The 15,631-nt window shown below is 45.6% G+C and overlaps 1 protein-coding gene across 1 annotated transcript in view; it reads left to right on the top strand.

The window, feature by feature from the left end:
• Window positions 1–14,129, top strand: part of ATP5F1B (ATP synthase F1 subunit beta) — a 67,447-nt gene extending 53,318 nt beyond the window's left edge. The window contains exon 10 of the mRNA XM_033939775.1: window positions 13,864–14,129. Coding sequence (XP_033795666.1) covers window positions 13,864–13,961 — 98 coding nt within the window. The 3' untranslated portion in view covers window positions 13,962–14,129. The remainder of the gene's footprint in view (window positions 1–13,863) is intronic.
• The last annotated feature ends 1,502 nt before the right edge of the window (window positions 14,130–15,631 follow it).

Raw genomic sequence — 15,631 nt, 5'->3', positions numbered from 1 at the left:
TGGGGATCCCGATGGACAGGATTGGGAGTTGGATGAGGTTTTGGGGGCAGAGGTGGATGATCTCTCTACGCTTCGCTTCTTTCATAGGGAAGAGCTTACCTTATTCATTCTAAGGTGTTTCAGTCCCTTAATATTTCTCAGACAGATCTGGGTGTTTCGGACACGGCCAAACCCCTCATAGCTGGCACTAGGAGGCCTCCTAAAACTTTTCCGGTGCATGAGACCATGCAAGAGTTAATTTCGGCACAATTGTCCATGCCTGAGGCAATTCTCAGGGTAGCCAAAGCAATTATATCCTCTGTTTCAGGGCGAATTGAACAAGTTTAGGAGTCCCATGGTAGATGCTTTAGTGGCAGCGGTCACTAAAAAGATCACTTTGCTGGTAGAGGGGAAGTAGCGCTTAAGGATCCTCAGGACAGAAAGCTGGAGTCGGCATTGAAGTTTGATGTGGCAGCTCTGACTCTTCAGGCTGCTGTGTGCAGTTCTTATGCGGCACAAGCTTGTCTTCAGTGGGTCCAACAGATTACAGATGGACTGGTGGAGTCAGGGGCAGCGCTTCCTTCTGAGTTCCCAGATGTGGAGTCAGGATTGGCATATCTGGCGGATGCATTGTACGTTGTGCGAGCGTCAGCTAAGCAGATGTCTATCTGTAGTTTCCAGGCAACATTTGTGGCTTAGATATTGGGCAGTGGACGTGATCTCCAAGTTGATTTGGTTTGCCTTCCTTATAAAGGCCGTTTGTTGTTTGGAGAGAATTAGGATAAATAGGTCAAGGATTTTGGTGATTCCAAGTCTCGGAGGTTGCTGGAAGACAAGCCAAAGAATTTGGTTAGGTCTACGCCTTCCAGGCCTCGTTTTCGAGATACCAAGCGGTATAGGCCGGTGTATAGTGCTTCGTATAATGCCTCATACAGTTCAAGATCCAAGTTTTCTCAGAAGCAGTTCTTTTGGCCTTCCAAATCTTCTTCCTCCCAGCCAGCTTGTCCCCAGGCTGCACACAATGCACAATAACAGGGTATTGGCTCCTGCTATTTTTGTAGGGGGTCGGCTGTCCTCCTTTCTGGCGGAGTGGGCCAAAATAACATCAGACCAGTGGGTCCTCGATATAGTTTGCAAAGGTTACAAGTTAGAATCTGCAATGGGAGAGGAGAACTCTTTCTTGGTGTCCCTGTGTTCAGGAGCCAAAATGGAGTCGTTGAGAAATTCGCTCCAGGGGCTGTTGGATTTGGGAGCGGTGGTTCCGGTCCCTCCAGAGCAAAGGGGCCAGGGACATTATTCCATTTACTTTGTGGTTCCCAAGAAAGGGGGATCTGTCAGACCGGTTCTGGATCTCAAGAGTCACTCAATTCCTCAATATCAGACACTTTCGGATGGAAACGGTGAGGTCCGTTATTGCGGCAGTTCAGCCAGGGGAATTTTTCACGGTGCTAGACCTCAAGGAAGTGTATCTACATATTCCCATCTGGCCATCTCACCACCGCTATCGGTGATTTGCAATTCTCAGGCAGCATTAAGAACATAAGAATACCCTTACTGGGTCAGACCAATGGTCCATCAAGCCCAGTAGCCCGTTCTCACGGTGGCCAATCCAGGTCACTAGTACCTGGCCAAAACCCAAGGTGTAGCAATATTCCATGCTACCAATACAGGACAAGCAGTGGCTTCCCCTATGTCTTTCTCAATAACAGACTATGGACTTTTCCTCCAGGAACTTGTCCAAACCTTTCTTAAAACCAGCTACGCTATCTGCTCTTACCACATCCTCTGGCAACGCGTTCCAGAGCTTGCTTAATTCTCCGAGTGAAAAAAAATTTCCTCTTATTAGTTTTAAAAGTATTTCCCTGTAACTTCAAGTGTCCCCTATTTTTTGTAATTTTTGACAGAGTGAAAAATCGATCCACTTGTACCAGTTCTACTCCACTCAGGATTTTGTAGACTTCAATCATATCTTCCCCTCAGCCGTCTCTTTTCCATGCTGAAGAGCCCTAACCGTTTTAGTCTTTCCTCATATGAGAGGAGTTCCATCCCCTTTACCATCTTGTTCGCTCTTCTTTGAACCTTTTCTAGCACCACTATATCTTTCTTTCGAAGGTAATGGTAGTGGTGGCGGCATTCCTTTGTCGGGTGCACCCCTACTTGCACGATTGGTTGATTCGGGCTGCTTCACGTCAAGAGAGTGTACGGGTCACGCAGAGGGTGATTTTCCTACTTTAGTCTCTTGGATGGGTCATTAATTTTCAAAAGAGTTCCTTGATACCCTCGTAGTCATTAGAACATCTGGGAGTCCTATTCGATATGGCCCAGGGGAAAGTTTTTCTGCCGCAGGACAGGGGCAAGAAGTCGCAGTCTCGGATCAATCTTCTGTTGTGGATTCCCTGGCCAAGAGTTTGGAATTATGTTCAGGTCCTGGGTTCCATGGTGGCAACTCTAGAGGTGATCATGTGGGCTCGCTTTCATATGAGGCCTCTGCAATGGTCTCTTCTATCCAGGTGGTCACCAGTGTCTCAGGAGTACGAGCGGCGGCTGAAATGGAGTTTGCAAGCCTCACACAGCATGCATTGGTATTTAGATATGGAACATCTGTTCAAGGGCATGCCATTAGCAACCTCAAACTGGCTGGTGGTCACACGTGGACGCCACCCTGACAGGACACGTGGAACTCAGAGGAGGCTCAATGGTCTATCAATCTTCTGGAGCTGAGAGCGATCAGGCTAGCTCAGGAGTTTCAACCGCTGATTCAGGGCCGGCCGACTAGGGTTCTTTCGGACAGTGTCACGGCAGCCGGGTATATCAACAGGCAAGGGGGCACAAACTTTTCTCCCTTTTCTGCTGGCGGCTCACATTGTGGGGACAGCTAATGGTCAAGCGGACTTTCTCAGCAGAGATATGCTGGATCCCGGAGAATGGGAACTGTCTCAGCAGGCGTTCCAGCTCATTGTGCACCAATGGGGGTTTCCCGGAGATGGATCTCATGGCCTAGGCTCGCACTGCCAAAGTTCTTCATTTCTTTAGCAGGCACAGGGAACGGTCGTCAGAAGGGATGGATGCATTAGTTCTTCCTTGTCCTCCACAACAACTTCTGTATGTGTTTCCTCCTTAGCCGATGATCAGCAGGGTGTTGCATCGGATTACTCGATTCCAGGGCTCAGTGATCATGGTGGCTCTGGATTGGACGCACCGTCCGTGGTATGCAGATCTGATGGGGCTGTCGCGGGGCAATCCTCTACGGTTTCTGTTGACTCCGGACTTACACAGGGGCCAATCTAAATGTAAGATCCCTCCTGCTTTGGTCTTATGGCCTGGCTCTTGAAAGGTCGCGACTAAGGTGTAAGGGATATTCAGAGCAGGTTATTGCTACTCTTCTGCAGGCAAAAAAGAGATCTATATCCACAGCTTATGCCAGGGTCTGGAGAGTTTTTGATTCTTAGTGTAGTCAGATGGGTGTTTCCCCACTTCGGGCTTCCCTTTCCCAAATTCTATCATTCTTGCAGGATGGGGTATCCAAAGGGTTAGCCTACAATTCTCTTTGAGTTTAAGTTGCGGCTATCACCTGTTACAGAGGGAAGGTATTGAATTCTTCTTTGGCTTCGCAGCTGGATGTGGTTCGGTTCCTGAAGGGGGTGAATTGCATTCACCTGCTGTTGCATAAGCCATGTCAGGCTTGTAGTCTGAAATTCCTTCTTGGATAAGGCGACACTTATAAATGTGACCTTAAAGGCGGTTTTTCTGGTAGCTATGGCGTCCTCCAATGTATCTGAGTTGCAGGCCATATCTTGTAGGGATCCAGTTTTACGTTTCTTGGATTCGGGAGTCTCGATTCAGACGGTTCCTTCATTTCTTCCTAAGGTGGTCTTGCCTTTTCATGTCAGTCAGTCCATCTTCCTTCCATCCTTCAGGGAAGAGGATTAGGGGTCGAGGTTTCGGTCCTTGCGTTTGCTTGATGTGCGTAGAATTCTCTTGCACTATCTTCAGGTGACTAATGACTTTCAGCGTACAGATCACTCATTGTGCTGTTTTTGGGACCTAGAAAGAGTTTAGCAGCCTCCAAAGCCTCGGTAGCTCGTTGGGTCCAGGAGGCTGTTGCTGCTGCTTACTTGTTGGTAGGCAGGAGATTGCCTGAAGCTTTCCATGCTCATTCCACCAGGGCAAAGGCTACTTCTTGGGATGAGTCCAGGGAATTTTCTTTGGAGAAAATTTGTAGAGTGGCCACTTGGATGTGGCAGCGCACGCGGAGGCAGCTTTTAGTGCTTTGGTCATTGTAGCGGCAGCATTTGCTTCCCACCCAAATTGAGGATTGCTTTGCTACATCCCATTAGTCTCTGAATTCATCTGCTGCTGCTGTTAAGGAAGGAAAAATTATGTTCTTACCTGTTAATTTTCTTTCCTTTAGATGCAGCAGATGAATCCAGAGCCCCACCTGGTGTTGATATCTGCTGTTGTTCCCCTCGTAGGTTTGTTTGGTTGTTGCTTCAAGTTTGTTATTCAAGTTGGTTATATTCTTTTTACATATGGGAAAGAAGTTTTTATTATGCACTTGCATTGTTCCTGATGCTTGGTCAAAGAGCGATTCTAATTGGCCAGGAGATGTTCCATCCAAGAGGACACCTGCAAATCAGTTCTCTTATCTCCACCTGCTAGTAGATGTGTGCTATCCCACTAGTCTCTGGATTCATCTTCTGCGTCTAAAGGAAAGAAAATTAACAGGTAAGAACATAATTTTTCCATTCTTATTACATAGCTTGAGGGTCCTCATTAGCTGGAGTATTTATATTTACATTAGAGGCTCTGGCAGAGACCCATTTACAAAGTATGTATTCTTCTCAATTAATACTTCCAAATTAATAACAGTGTTCTCCCCAGAAATTTTTTCCAGCCGGGTGGCATGAAAAAGTTGCCGGGTGGGGAAAATTAAATTTGCACTATTTTTATTAATTATTATTATTATTTTCCAATGCTCAATATGACTCCCTTTTTTAAAGGTTGACACTTAGGCAGTGTTCAGTAGCATTTAAGCCAACCTTGTAAAAAAGTAATGCAGATCCTTTTATTCCGAATAACTACTGGCCAGTATCGAACCTTCCATTTCTTTCAAAGCTACCGTACTTGAGAGAGTGATATTCAACCAACTTCAAACTCATGTTGAATCAGTTAATGCTTTGCATCTCCGGCAATATGGTTTTTGTTTAAGACAGCACAGAGACAGTAGTTCCTGCCTTAGGGCTCCTTATACAAAGCTACTGTGGCCCTTACTGCGTGAACTCCATAGTCACCTAGACCAGTGTTTCTCAACTTTTTCAAGTCAAGTACCCCTAAGTCTAACAAAAATACCAACTAAGTACCCCAGCCCAAGCTCTGCCCCTTACTCCACCCCCATTTATAATAGTATTAATTGTAATGCAATTTCTTCCATTCATACACAATATAATCTTATTAATTCACAGTGGTAGCCACAATTTTTTTTTTAAAAAAACACAAAGCACACTGTATGCAGAGAAAATGATAATTATTTATATTTGTTTTATTTTTCAAAGCAGTCAAGGCAGATGACTAAAATATGCAATGTCACTTCAGTAACAACTATAGTGCAAAATATAGATAGCAGATTATAAATTCTCAAAACTGACACATTTCAATAACTAAATTGAAAATAAAATCATTTTTCCTACCTTTGTTGTCTGGTGATTTCATGAGTCTCTGGTTGCACTTCCTTCTGACTGTGCATCCAATATTTCTTTCTTTCTTCTTCCTGCACACTTCCCCTCCTCGAACCTTATTCCTTACCCAACCAACATCTCTCTCTGTCCCTCCATGAGTCTAACTTTCCTTCCTCTCTCCTCTATCCCTATTGTCAACATGTCTCCCTTTCTCTCCCTCCTCTGTTATGATCTTGCATCTCTCTGTTCTTCCTCAGGGTCTCCCCCACCCCGTCTCTTTGTCTGCATCTCCCATAGTCCAGCATCTGCCTCATGTCATAGAAAGATGATGGCAGATAAAGACCAAATGGCCCATCCAGTCTGCCCCTTTGGTCCAGGCCTCTGTCTTTCTGTTGCTTACAAATACCCTCCATCCCCATCATTTGTTCTCCTTTCTTCCAGGTCTTTCTCTGACTCTCTCTCTCTTTCTGTCTGTCTCTCTCTCTCGCTGTCTGTCTCTCTCTGTCTCTATCTCTGTGTCTCTCTCTCTCTCTCTTTCCTTCCTTCCTTCCTTGATCCAGAATCTTTCCACCTCTCTGCAATCTCTTTCTCTCTTCCCTCTATACACCCCCAAGTTCAACATCTGCCCCCCCTCTCTTCTGCCTCCCCTTTGTTTCAGGTTTCTCCCTCTATGTTCCTTCTGCTAACTTTTCGAATCCTCCCACCTTTGTTTCAGGTCTTTCTGTATCTCTCTCACTGTCTTCCACCTCTCCAGGACCTGGTATATGCATATCTCTCTCCTCGGTTCAGGGTGTTTCCCCTCTCTGCAGTCTCTTTCTCTCCCTCTATACCCCTCTAGTCTAGCATCTGCCCTGTCTTCCCCCTCCTTTTTGGTTTAAGTCTACTTTCCCACCCCTCCTCAATGTCCTTTTCTATCTCTGTCTCCTCCTCTTCCTCTCCCCACTAGAGAGCTGAACGGGGATGACGGGAATCCCCCAGGACCTCTCCACTCCATGGGTTGTAAATTTAGTGCTTCCAGTCGGCGCGGGTCTATCCAAAGGTTTTTTGCTCTCCTCTTTGGCCATAGCGGGCTTGCTAGTGTTGGCGCTCTTCCCGTACCGATGGCGGCACAGCTCTTTCTCAAAGTTGAAGCTCCTGCCGCGGCACCGGAATTTTCATTGGCTCAGCTAGGGCACAACAGACCAATCACAAACGACCTCAGAGTTCTAAGGTCGTTTGTGATTGGTCTGTTGTGCTGCAGCTGAACCAATGAAAAAAACCCTCGGAAATAGGTGGTCTGGACCCAGCCAAAAAGTAGCCCAATAAAGTGGAGAGATTTGTGAGCTCTTGTAATGAGAACCGCTGTAGCTAGTACTGTCCTGTCAACTAGATTTTGAAGGGTAGTTGTGGTTTCAGTATTTAACAAGTGCCGTTCCAGACTGTCTGTCTGAAATTCACAGACGGGCGCTCACTTAAATTAGCTGGGCGAAGCGCCCGGCTAAAAGTCGCTAGGGAGAATACTGAATAATTTGCTTATTTGTAAATGTCTCTACCAGAACCTCTAATTCAGTAGCATAATTAAGTGAAATAACTATATCTGAACTTATTGGGATGGGTTTGATTGTCCCCATGCAACTCTAGTTTCTAGAAGGGGTTATTGCCTGCTTTGGAACTTAACTGAAGGGGGGCAGCAGAGCCCTCTGGTAACGTAGGAGGGATTCAGAAGTTGGAGTGGATTCCTTCTACATGGTTTGTGAGCAATGGGATATTACCCATCCATCCAGAATGTCATACCTGTCTTAATAGAAAAGATACTAGCAAAGTAAAAACCTTATGTTAAAAATATATTACTATAGCAAGCTGACTTCTGTAATCTAGGAACAAGTTTTGGGCATGTTTTATGCGATACATTCAGTTTTGCTAAATGTTTTGTTCTGTAGCTTTTTAACTCCAGCCTCCATCCCTAAGGAGGCTTTTCTGTTGCAAAGACATAGGATTCTGTATTGAAGCCGTTGTCCTCCCATAGTCGCACATCTTCCAGAAGGGTGTCACTCAAATCTTTCAACTCCCCTCTTTCACCAGTGCTCTCTTCAGTTTTTCCTTCTGTAAGTGAACTGAGAAGCTGTGTTCTGATCTGCTCTGCTTCCTTTTTATTATTTTGAGTCTTTTTTTCCCTTCACGGCTTCGATGCCCAGAGGTCCCCTTCTTGGGCTTACTCCACGAGGGCCGGCTGCTGCTCGCAGACCAATCTCTGAGTACCTGTGGAGTCAGAAAAAGGAAAAAGTAGATCCGAAGGTTTCTGGGGTGAGTTAGGTTCCCTCACCTCTAAAACAAATTTTTCGACGTGTTTTTTTGCTTTTCAGCAAAGCTTCTATAGGCTATTTTCGATTTTTATCAATCTCTTTTTTTTCAAAGGCTTCTGTCTGCTTCAAAACCCCTTGTTTTACCCAGGAATCATCTGCAGTGGGCTGTGAACATTAAATGAGATAAGCATTTTTATTTCTTTTCAGATTAAACATTGTTGTACAATCCCTCTGGAGGCTGAACTCGAGGGTTCTTGTATGTCTAGTAGCTTCTTCTGCAGGGCTACTAAAACTTGATTCCTCACTTTTGGGCTACCTGCCTGGGAGTTTCCTGTCAAGCCCAATTTTGTACCTACAGCTTCTCTGCATGGTTGAAATCAGTTTCTTCTACTCATGATTTGTTTTCAATTTCTAGTCTTTTTTTTGGTTGTTTTTATTTTGCGGGTTTGCCTACATACTGCGGATCAATTCTGTGCAAGTGATCCTTCGGCGGGAGATTGCAGACATTTTAAAATTTTGTCTGCTTCTGGAGGGTACTGTATAAGCTTAACCTGCAGTAAGCCCTCTGGACTGCCTGCAGATTGGATCGGGTCTCCGAGATTGGGAGCCATCTCTCCCCTGGTTCGTCCTCAAAGGGGTAGAGGGCAGGCTGCTGTGGAGGTACACCAAGATCGGAACCGCACTGCGTATCTTCCCTGATTTCCCTGAGGGGTCCTGGTGATCGTGATCTAGGGTGGCAGGGAAGGTGAAGCAGTCAGAAGACCTGAAAAAATCCAGTTTAATCAGCTCCTGAGGTACTGAACTGATCTCCTTGCTTATACTGTGTATTGCAGGCTGCCATAGACTTTCACTGCAGCACATGCCTCTGTGATATATTTGAGTCAGAGTTTGCCGATTTTGGGGGGGTGCTCAAATTGAGATTTTGGGTGGTTTCCCTGCATGCCCTAGTCCCCTCACCTGTAAAATCCTAAAATTGCAATTTTTTGCATTAATGGGCGTTTTCAGACAAAATCGGCAACCGTGGTGGCCATCTTGGATCTTTTTTAAAGTTTTTAAAACTATATTTTTTGGACGTAGAAGCTTCATTTTTGCTCCAAATTTCACAGATAGCCACCTTGGGACAGGATGGCATGGATTCATGCCGTAAATCTGGCAGATGGCTTGTGGTTTTGCAGCTGTGTATTTCGTGCACTGCAGCCCGTGTGGGATGTGAACCATGTGTGGATTCCGCATTATCCTACGCCGGAGAGGCCCTGCTTTTGTCCGATTCCGCTGGAGATGTGATTCCAGCATCCGGGACGCCAAAATTGGGCAAGGAGGGCGCTTTCGCGAAACACAAGCGCAGTTTCGGAGAAAAGTCTCATAAGTCTTCAAAACATTCCACATCTGAGTCTCACAGATTGGCTCTGGCCGCCAGGGACTATTTTCCACCGGAATTTGTTGGTATGATGTATCAGGTATGATGTATGTCTGTGTCTCCCTCTCAGACTCCGGTGCGGCAGTCTGTTCAGCCTTTGGATTCCAACATGTCAGTCTGCTCCCTTGCTGGTCTACCTGAAAGCCAGCAGCAACTTCCCGCTATTGCCTTGGTGCCTGCATCAATTTCTATGCCATTGCTGTCGCACGGTTATTCAGCTGGTTCTGCTGATGTGACTAGCCTAGTAGATCTCGGGGGTTCCCAGAACACCAATTTCTGCGATCTGGGAGAGGGTCAGACGGTGTGCAGGCTCTTTAAGTCCAGTCACCTTCCTGATCTTATCTTTGAATCCCTGTGGACATTGAAACTTGATTCAGACTCCACAGTTCAGGCAGAGTGTTCCGTCATGAGTTCTAAGCCCCTACTTTCCTCTGCATTTCCGGATCACGCAGATCTGGCGGAAATGCTCTTGGAAGTTTGGGAGGCCCTGGAGGGTCCCTTGAAGTGCGTTAGGACCATGGCTAAATTGTATTCCATGGCATCAGAATTTTCCAAGCGCCTAGTCCCGCAGAGGGTGGATTCGGCGGTGGCTCATGTCACTTAACATACCTCTTTGCCCTCGGATGGAAGGGTTGTCCTGAAAGATGTCCAGAACCAAAGATTAGATTTTGTCATGAAGCGTCTTTTTGATTCCGCTGCGACGGGAGTGCGAGCTACAGCGGCCACTTCCTTTGTGGCCCGAGCATGTTTGTCCTTAAGGATCTCAACTTCCTGGTTTCCGGAGTGAATTGTTTGGCAGACGCACTCTATGATATTTTGAAAGTTTTTGCTAAGCTGGGAGCTTATTCAGTTTCTGCTAGGAGAATGTTATGGATTCACCAGTGGTCGGGTGATTCTTCATCCAAGACTACGCTGAGCAAATTGCCTTTTAAAGGTTTGCTCTTGTTTGGCCAGAGTTTGGATGGCCTGATGGCAAGTGTGCAGGACCATAAGCCTAAGGCGCTTCCTGGCTCTAGACCTTGTCTGACCAGGGGAACGGGACAGCTGAATTTTCGTCCCTTCCAGAGAACTTCACAGTACAGTGGGTCCTCAGTTTACGAGTGCACCGGTTTGCGAGTGTTTTGCAAGACGAACAAGACATTTGCAAAATTGGCGCCTCGGAAACCGAGCATGCCTCGATGTACAAGTGCCCCCCCCCCCCCCCGCCATGATCCGACATCCTCCCCCCGCACCCATCCACCCACCCGAACCCATCACTTACCCCCCATCTGGCACCTAGCACTGGCACCAACGCACAGGACATGCTGGTGCCGGTGCCTGAAGATCTGCCCTCTTCTTTTTGCTGGGCCTTGAGCATCTGCACATGCTCAAGGCCTTTGAGTTCCAGCTCTCTCCAAGATCAGAGAGAGCACTGGTTACTGGATCTGGCGTCCTTAGAGCCAGTTCCAAGGGATGACTTGGGCTCCGGGAAATACTTTATTTACTTTATCATGCCAAAGAAGGACTCCAATTGCAGACCAATTCTGGACCTGAAAGCAGTGAACACATTCTTGCAAGTTCTGCGTTTCCGGATGGAAACTGTGTGTTCTGTCATAGCAGCGGTGGCACCCGGGAAGTTTTTGGCTTCCTTGGATCTCACAGAAGCGTATGTCCACATCCCAATATTCCCAGATCATCAGAGGTTTCTGAGGTTTCATGTTCTCGGGAGGCATTTCCAGTTTGCGGCACTCCCTTTCGGTTTGGCATCGGCACCCAGATCTTTTACCAAGATCATGGTGGTGGTGGCTGCCCATCTGCATTCTCTGGGTGTGCTTGTGCATCTGTACCTCGACGACTGGCTGCTCAGAGCTCCCTTGTGGGAGCAGGGCCGCTTGGCAGTTCGCCAAGAAGTGTCTTTGTTGGAACGCCTCGGATGAGTGATCAATCTGAAGAAGAGTTGCCTCGAGCTAACCCAGGACTTGGAGTACCGGTAATCCGGTACCACATGGGTCTGAACCAGAATCCAGAAAACTCAAACTCAGGAGTGCAATTCGGGACATGTTAGCCTGGTAGTGCCTATAGAAACATAGAAAGATGACGGCAGAAAAGGGCCAAGGCCCATCAAGTCTGCCCACTCTATAGACCCTCCCCTTAAGATTAGCCAATGTTTTGCCCTGACCCACGTAGGTATCCCACATGGGCGTCCCATTTATTCTTAAAATCTGGCACGCTGCTGGCCTCGATTAGGTGTTGGGTCTCATGGTGGCAACCATAGATGTGATTCCATGGGCGAGAGCTCGCCTGCATCCTCTTCAGTTTTCACTTCTGATGCGGAGGAATCCCCAGAGAGATGCACTGAGGCTGAAGCTGCCTTGGTTGACAGCGGCACGCAGCAGTTTGTTGTGGTTGAACCCGGTCACTCTGAACAAAGGGCTCCTTTTGCGATTCTTGGACTGGGTGAACCTGAACATGGACGCGAGTCTCTCCAGCTGGGGTGCAGTTTGCATGTTGGTCCCGGTCCAGGGCCACTGGACAGTGTGGGAGAGCAGATGGTCCATTAAGCGAGCTGCGAGCAATCTGGTTAGCTCTACTAAGATTTCAAGGGTGTCTCCGCCGGAAGGCTGTCTGTGTGTTCTTGGACAATGTAACGGCTGTTGCCTATGTCAACCGTCAAGGGGGTACAAGGAGTCCCCTGTTGAGCTTGGAGGCTCAGTTGCTCTTTGCTTAGGCGGAACGACATCTGTTGGCCTTGCCCACGACTCATGTGGCCAGCGTGGACAACGTTCAAGCAGACTTTCTCAGTCGTCTGACTCTGGACCAGGGAGAATGGTCCCTGTCCGGGCTGGTGTTCGAGACCATAGTGCACCACTGGGGTTGTCCTACCTTTGATCTGATTTCATCTTCTTAGAATAGGAAGGCCGACAGATTTTTCAGCCGACAACGAGAGGTCGGCAGCGAAGGACTCAACGCTCTGGTTCCACCTTGACCTGAAAGGGAACTTCTGTACGTCTTTCCCCCATGGCCTATGATGGGGCGAGTGCTGCACAGGGTGTCCTCTCACAGAGTACGGTGATCCTTGTGGCTCTGGACTGGCCCAGGAGAACTTGGTACGAGACCTTGTGTGGTTGTCCTCGGAGAGGGGTCTGCGTCTTCCGGACCGCTTTGGCCTTATGGTCTAGCGCTTAAGCAGGCAGCCTTGACAGTCAGGGGTCATTCCTCTGCAGTTATCGCCACGCTCCTGCAGAGCAAGCAGAAATCGCCTGTATCGGCCTAAGCGAAAGCCTGGAGGTGTTTTCAGGCTTGGTGTGCGGGGGTTTCAGGTGGACCCTTTGGTACTGTCAGTGGCTCATGTTCTGGACTTCCTGCAGGCTGGCCTCAGGAAGGGTCTGGCAGTCTCTTCTTTACGTGTTTAGATTGCGGGATTCCTGTTTAGGTCCCTCTTTGTTTAGGGGTTCTCTGGCTTCTCACCTAATGTCCGGTTCTTGAGGGGGGCTGGGAGGCTGAGGCTTCCCTTGCGACTGCCTGATAGAAGAGCGGGGCGTGGGTGTGATTGTATGTGATGATCTTAAGGTGGCCAAACAGGTTGAAAAGGTGACGGCAAAATCTAAAAGGATGCTAGGTTGCATAGGGAGAGGTATGGCTAGTTGGGAAAAAGGAGGTATTGATGCCCCTGTATAAGACTTTGGTGAGACCTCATTTAGAATATTGTGTACAATTCTGGAGGCCGCACCTTCAAAAAGATATAAAAAGGATGGAGTTGATCCAGAGGAAGGCTACTAAAATGGTATGTGGTCTTCATCATAAGGCGTATAGGGACAGACTTAAAATATCTCAATCTGTATACTTTGAAGGAAAAGTGGGAGAGGGGAGATATGATAGAGATGTTTAAATACCTACGTAATATAAATGTGCACGAGTCAAGTCTCTTTTATTTGAAAGGAAACTCTGCAATGAGAGGGCATAGGATGAAGTTAAGAGGTGATAGGCTCCAGAGTAATCTAAGCAAATACTTTTTTACGAAAGGGTGGTAGATGCATGGAACAGTCTTCCAGAAGAGGTGGTGGAGACAGAGACTGTGTCTGAATTCAAAAGGGCCTGGGATAGGAACGTGGGATCTCTCGGAGAGAGAAAGAGATAATAGTTACTGCAGATGGGCCATTTGCCCTTTATCTGCCATCATGTTTCTATGTTAATTATTATTCTTTTGTCATGATTTGCAGAGCAGAACAGAAATGAAGTTTGTCTCGGGGATGTTCTCCAAGCCCCTCTTTCTCTTTTCTTCTGTTTCAATGGAGTTCGATTGCTTTGATACTAACTGAAAAAGGGAGCCATTCTTCACCGATGAAGGAGAAGAGTCAAAAGATATGAGTGACACCCTTCTGCAAGGTTCACGACTATGGGAGAACAACAGCTTTGGTACAGAATCCTGTGTCTTCGAACAAGATTACTGGGGTAAGAACATAATCTTTCATTCTGTCCAGCAGTTTGGGGACACCTCTTATAAGTAATTGCCTCTGTCTTTGTCTTGCAGGTGTCTATGACCACCTTCCTGAACAGTCTTTCTATATGGTGGGTCCTATTGAAGAGGCTGTGACAAAGGCAGAGAAGTTGGCAGAAGAGCATTCTTAAGACTTCTTGATCCAGCTGGCCTCTGTGCATCTAAAAGCACTCTGCTTTGCACAAAGTCATTTTGGTGCACCTTTGTATGTGTTGTTCAGCTCCCTGGGGAGAGCTCTAGCTCTCCTTCTGTGTCTACAGAGTATTTAACATTTCCAATAAAAACAAACATGAAAACAACTGGCGCTGATACTTGTCTTTGTGAAAGGCTGTCACCTTGTGTAGGATTTTGACATTATAGTTTTGGATTTTTTAAAATTTATAGTCCACCTTTAACAAAGGTGTATTACAAAATCACATAAATAATAAATATGATAAAGCACATATATAAAGTCAAACAATAAAACATATCATCCTTGGACCATTCCATTTTTCCTCTACAGAATAAATAACTTTTCAACCTCCATATTTCATTTTTGCAAAATAAATGCTGTTTCAGCAATCTTTTAAAAGTATACAGGAGTTTATTCCATTCTGCAGAACTTGCACATGAAAAAAGCACCTGCTCTAGTTTGCAGTCTTAATTCTTTCCTTGGTGGTATAAATAATTAACCCAGGACAAGCAGGCAGCATATTCTCACATATGGATGACATCAAGTTTCAAGTTCAAGTTTATTCGTTATTTGATTGATCGCCTATCACAGTTACTAAGCGATGTACATAAACTATAAATATAAGGTAAACAATAACAAGAATATAAAAAATATAAAAATCTTTTAAAAATAGACCAATTACAACAGGAAACACTAGGATAGAAGGGAGCGAAATACATTTTATGATAGGTAAGGAAGAACATTTAAGGGTAATATACAAAGGGAAAGGGAAAACGAAATAGTTTATTGGGAGTAAAATACACAATTGAACAAAATGAACGGCAGTTATAAAGAGCAATTGGCATTTCAATTAGATATTGAAAGCGTCTTTAAAAAGAAAGCTCTTAAGTTGGCTTTTAAATTTATCAAAATTTTTCTCCTGTCTTAAGTAAAGTGGGAGAGATTTCCAATTTGTGGTGCTGTAACGGTAAAAATATATTGCCTTCGTGTATTAATCATTTTAAGGGTAGGAATAACCAATAAAAGTTGTTAATTCGATCTTAAAGTTTTTTGAGAAGAATATGGAATTAAAACTTTGTAAATAAATGATGGAGTTTTGTATAGCAATGATTTAAAGGTGAGTAAAGATAATTTATAAAGAATGCGGTGTGCCACAGGGAGCCAATGTGCCTTTTGAAGTAACGGGGTGACATGATCAAACTTTTTGGCCCCCATAATTAATTTGATGGAAGTGTTTTGGATAATTTGTAATCTTCTAATTTCTTTTTGGGCCATTCTTTTGAATAAAGCATTACAGTAGTCAATTTTTGAAATAATCAATGAATGAATTAATGTATTTAAAGATTTGGGACAGAGGAATTTTGAAATAGAGCGGATTTGACGTAACCTGTAGAAAGTATTCTTGACCACGTAGCTAATGTGGTCATGATAAGTAAGATTTTCATCTAAAATGATACCTAGTATCCGGATTTTATTTACTTGTTTGAGCGTAAGACCCAGTACGGACCACATTAAAAGTGCATCGCCACTTTAAGAGTTAAGAAAGTTAATGCTTTCCCTTCAGTTTCTTAGTTTCTGCAGAGCTAAGAAGTCGCTTATCAACGGTCATTGATATTTTTTTGCTGTCTT

The sequence above is a fragment of the Geotrypetes seraphini genome, chromosome 3 (assembly GCF_902459505.1).
Source record: "Geotrypetes seraphini chromosome 3, aGeoSer1.1, whole genome shotgun sequence".
Taxonomy (NCBI): Eukaryota; Metazoa; Chordata; class Amphibia; order Gymnophiona; family Dermophiidae; genus Geotrypetes; species Geotrypetes seraphini.
This window is presented reverse-complemented; position numbering and strand designations above follow the sequence as displayed.